Raw genomic sequence first — 4342 nt, 5'->3', positions numbered from 1 at the left:
CCTCTTCCCCCTCACACCAAAGCCAGACAGGGCTCTGCTCTGTCCCACAGGATTACCTGTGTAGAAGATGTAGTCGAACTTGTTCTCCAGCAGCCTTGTGGTCTCCTGCACACCCCCAGTCACCACAGCAAAGCAGTCCTGCAGGAGAACAGAACAGGTCCCCTCCTGTCACCATCTGTCCTCTCCAACAGCATCCTGGGATGCTGGGACACTCGCTGGGCATGGAGGGAGGAGGTTGGCAGCTCATGGCACGAGAGATAGTGTGCACGAGAGATAGTTGGGCAGCTCATGGCACGAGAGATAGTGGCACGAGAGATAGTGGGCACAGGGCACAGCTTTGAGTGTGCAGGGGTAGCAACACCCCAGCCACGAGACAGGGATGGGGAGAGCATCTCACCTTGTCCAGGTAGCAGGGCAGTGCTTCTGCCACAAGTCTCTCGGTGTTCTTGGATATTTCTGAGGGTTTGATGATGACACAGTTCCCTGGGGGAGATCGAGAGGATGTTGGAGCAGTGACATGGTAACAGCCAGCCCTTCTGGGGATGAAGTGCCTGGATCCTCTCGGCCAGGGGACTGTAAGGTGGGGCTCACCAGCAGCGATGGCCCCGATGAGGGGCCCCAGGATGAGGTAGATGGGGTAGTTCCAGGGCGCTATGATGAGCACCACCCCGTACGGATCCTTGCGGATGAAGGCCGAATCCAACCGGATCGCCTACAGGACACCCACCAGAACAGGTCCCATCCTGCACCACCATCCCACCTGGCTCTGCCTCCCGTCCTCTCCCTCTGCTTCCCTCTCACCAGAGGCCTCTCCACGTGCTCATCCTTCATCCAGTGGGAGAGGTTGTTCAGGGTCTCGTGGAGCTCATTCTTGCACAGGAGCGTCTCGGATAATTCAACCTCAAAGGGCGGCTGGGGACACCGAGGACCTGACATGTCACCTCAGTGTGTCCTGCAGCACAGGGCAGCTCATATCCTCACACTCCACACTGTTTCCCCCAGGATCTGGGGACTGAAGCCCTGGAGCCTCCAAGTCCCATGGTGAATGGGCACCCCCCCAAGGATGCTGAGCACCCCCCTGTGTCTGTGGCATGAAGTTTTTAAGCACTGACTGCTTAAAAAAAATAGGAAAACTGACGCAGGTCCCATTGATCCAGGCAGCAGGAAGGATGGGGAGGGAGGGTGTCCAAAGGAACTAGGTTGGAGAGCAGCAGACAATGAGCCCAGTGTGGTGGTAGAGGCTCCAGCTGCAGAGCCACAGAGTGCAGCCACAGAGTCCAGGCTCGGAATGCGGCAGCCTGGGCAAGCCCTCAGGGAGTGACAATTCAGTGGGAAGCTCGGCCAGGGAGCAGGGATGAAACTGCCCAGGAAATAGGGAAACAGAGGCTGGTAGGTGCGGGAATGGCTATCGATGCTGGGAGACTTCCCACAGCCCCCTCTGCCCACGTCAGGGCAGAGACAAGCTCTGCAGGGGGCTGGGCTGGGACATGCTTCACCTCACTCTCCCGGGTCGGAGTCCATTTGGGGGTGGAGCACTCAGAGGGAGGAGGACACAGCGCCCTAAGCCGGGGTGGGGGAGCCCTGCGGCTCCTCCAGCCGGCAGGTCCCCCCGGTTCCCGGCGCCTCTCACCTTGCCCATGTCCGCAGCGGTGGCCTCCAGGATCGCCTGCTTCTTCTCATCCAGGAAGCGTCCCAAGGCTTCCAGCTGGGCCACGCGGTATTCCAAGGGCCGTGTCTTCCTGGAGAGCCAGGATGCCCGCAGGTGGCTCACCAGCCCTGCGTAGGGGTTCCCGCTGTGGGGACAGGGGTGTCAGGGGGACCCGCAGCCCCATCCCAGCTCCTCCAAGTTCCGCATCACCCTATCCTGTTATCCAACTGCTGCTCCAGGGGGAGGGCAGAGAACCAGGACCCCTCCTGCCGCCCCTCTATCCCACCACACTCTTACCTCATGGCATCAGCATCCACACTCCCCTTCCCACCATCACCCTCAGGGGCTCTCCCAGCGCCGCTCCCGGCAGGCTGCAGGAAGACACTGTCCGTCTCCATGGTCCCACAGGAGCAACACAAGGGTGGTTGCGCCGGGGCTGCCAACTGCAGCTTCCTCCTTCTCTGGAGGTGTCCAGAGAAGGGCGGTTGCCAGCTTCCTGCCCTGCCCCTTGGCTGCCTGCATATCACTGCTGGCTCCACTCCAGCCAAATCCAGCCCAGGGCATCTCCCAGCACCCCCCAAACCGGAGGACAGAGGCACAAAAAGAGGCAGGAGAGAGCTCAATGCAAAGTCTTTACTATAGGCAGAGTTACATGGAGGAAAGAGCGACAGTGAGGAGAAGGAGGATCATCCCCAAGGAAAGGTCCATGTGATGGGAGATGGGGCTGATGGGACCATTTCTCCACCAGGAAGAGGAAAAAGTTTCTGGGCCATTTCAGCTGCATCCTGGAAAATGGTCCAGAGCAGAGGCCACAAGCGTGCAGGAGGGGGCATCCATCCCGGCTGTCCAACGCGCTCCAGCGAGGGAAAGGACACGGTGAGGATCGGGGGGCAGTCCTGGTTCTCCACACCGACTCCGTGCGTGGGGACCCTCGGAGCAGGACGTGGGACCCTCAGAGCAGAGTGCAGGTGCCCCTGCGCTTGACCTCGAAGGCGGCCGTGAGGAGCCCCAGTTTCTGCTGGGTGTAGGGCGGGTAGCGCGGGGCGTTGATGGCCTCCAGCCCCATGCTCCGGTGCAGGCAGCCCCGGTGGTGGGAGAAGGTGTCGAAGGTGAACTTCCCGTGGTATCTTCCCAGGCCACTGTTCCCTGGAACACACAGGACAGGTCCATGCTCAGGATGGGACTCTGCTCCTGATGACACCCGCTCTGAGCATCAACACAAGGGAAAAACCCCCCCACAGGTTTTTCTCTGCTGAGCAACACAGACATGGTGGAGGAATTCCATCCTTCCCAGTGCCTCCTCCAGGTCTATGGATATGCAATCCTACCAATCCTCCTGCAGCTCAGCAGCTTGGAGGCCTAAGCATCTCATTTTTACCCACCTCCATTTATCTACACAAGCTTTGTTGGGTCTACAAGCCTTGATTTCCCTCCATGATGCTCCTCTGTATCTCCCCACGGCTGGAGCTGTTCCATCTTCTTCCTGGAGCTCTTAAAACCTGAAGCCACATTGGTAACACCAGTTCTCCCAATTCCTGTGGCTGGTTTAACTGGAGGTTGAGTCCAGTGACTTCCCGTCTCACCCCAATGACTTCAGCCCATTCACCTGCTCTAAAGTGGCTTTAGCTGATAATTGGAGATGGTTGGTCTGAATCATTCCCAATTAAGATAAGTTACGGAATGGGAAGTACCAATTATTGTTTGCTGAGCCACAGGCAGGTGAGGAATTAATTGTCAAGGTATTTCATTATGTCTGACTCAGCCACCAGCTCTGACAGAGATACTGAGAAGGGGCACCAACAAAGGGAGGGATTTATCCCAGAAATATTTTGGGGAGAGATGAGGAGATTGGGAATTATTCTGAGGAACAACACTCCTGTATTCCTGCATCCCTGGACCATGCTGCAGTGAAGGCCCAGGGCTGAGTGACCTCGCTTTTCACTTGAGAAAACAAATTGCACCAACCCAGAGAGCAAAAACTTCCTCTTTTCCAAGGAGGATCTCCAAGGTTCCATAAGAGGTTCTCCACGTATTTATCAGTTCTTACTATTCCTAAGAGGCAGAATGAAGTTGGTCAGGCCTGGGGGCTCTGGACATACCAATCCCTCCGAAGGGCAGCGAGGTCAGCGACACGTGCATCAGGGTGTCGTTGCCGCAGAAGCCGCCGCTGCTCGTCCGCTCCAGGACCTGGTTCACCACCTGGGAGGGAGCAGAGAAGGCGGATGAGGGTCTTGCACTTGGCAAACGTCACCCAATTCATCCGTTAAATGTTCCCAGAGTGTTCCCTCCAGAGTGCATTCGGGTGGCTGTCGGGGTGGTGCCTGATTTTCCTCCCCACTTGCCCTGCTCCACGGACTCACCTTGCTGTCACAGGAGAAGGCGTAGATGGCCAAGGGTCGCGGCCGCGCGTTGATGAAGTCAATGGCTTCATCCATGTTGGCCACGACAACGATGGGCAGGATGGGCCCGAAGATCTCCTCCTGCATGACAGGGTCCGAGGGCTGCACATCTGCCAGGATCGTGGGAGCTGCGGAGAAGAAACCCGACGGCAACAGCCGGGCACAGAGTTTGGAGATGACACCTTGGACCCCCTGCCAAGACCCATCTCTAAGCACCCAATTCCTATGGAAACCTTCCCTGAACCTCATTTCCCTCTAGAGCCCCCTCTTCGGATGTGAGGCCCTCTCCACACAC

The 4342-nt window shown here is 57.8% G+C and overlaps 2 protein-coding genes across 2 annotated transcripts; both read right to left on the bottom strand.

Moving 5' to 3' along the window:
* Positions 1 to 15: 15 nt before the first annotated feature.
* Positions 16 to 2102, bottom strand: LOC113941565 (aldehyde dehydrogenase family 3 member B1-like; the record flags this gene model as incomplete). The annotated part of the gene is made up of 6 exons (XM_027632721.1): positions 1946 to 2102; positions 1631 to 1793; positions 802 to 912; positions 592 to 712; positions 398 to 483; positions 16 to 138 (listed from the first exon to the last, which is right to left on the bottom strand). Coding segments are annotated over exons 1-6 (705 nt in total), but the record flags the coding sequence as incomplete, so codon positions are not given.
* A 159-nt stretch (positions 2103 to 2261) lies between these two features.
* Positions 2262 to 4333, bottom strand: LOC113941566 (aldehyde dehydrogenase family 3 member B1-like). The gene is made up of 3 exons (XM_027632722.1): positions 4009 to 4333; positions 3748 to 3847; positions 2262 to 2794 (listed from the first exon to the last, which is right to left on the bottom strand). Exons 1-3 carry the CDS (start codon positions 4294 to 4296, stop codon positions 2601 to 2603), a joined length of 582 nt encoding a protein of 193 aa, XP_027488523.1. The 5' UTR covers positions 4297 to 4333; the 3' UTR covers positions 2262 to 2600.
* Positions 4334 to 4342: the final 9 nt, after the last annotated feature.

The sequence above is a fragment of the Corapipo altera genome, unplaced genomic scaffold (genome assembly GCF_003945725.1).
Source record: "Corapipo altera isolate COAL_440 unplaced genomic scaffold, ASM394572v1 70076, whole genome shotgun sequence".
Taxonomy (NCBI): domain Eukaryota; kingdom Metazoa; phylum Chordata; class Aves; order Passeriformes; family Pipridae; genus Corapipo; species Corapipo altera.
Note: the sequence above shows the minus strand (reverse complement) of the source record. Positions and strands in the feature narration are given on the sequence as shown.

Bases quoted from the DNA above. Each gene is read 5' to 3' on its own strand.
- LOC113941566 (XM_027632722.1), bottom strand. From the start codon at position 4,296: ATGAGGTTCAGGGAAGGTTTCCATAGGAATTGGGTGCTTAGAGATGGG. The intron at 3,848-4,008 runs GTGAGTCCGTGG...GCTCCCTCCCAG, and splicing joins CCTTCTCCTGTGACAGCAAG to GTGGTGAACCAGGTCCTGGA. The intron at 2,795-3,747 runs GTATGTCCAGAG...TGTGTGTTCCAG, and splicing joins GCTGCCCTTCGGAGGGATTG to GGAACAGTGGCCTGGGAAGA.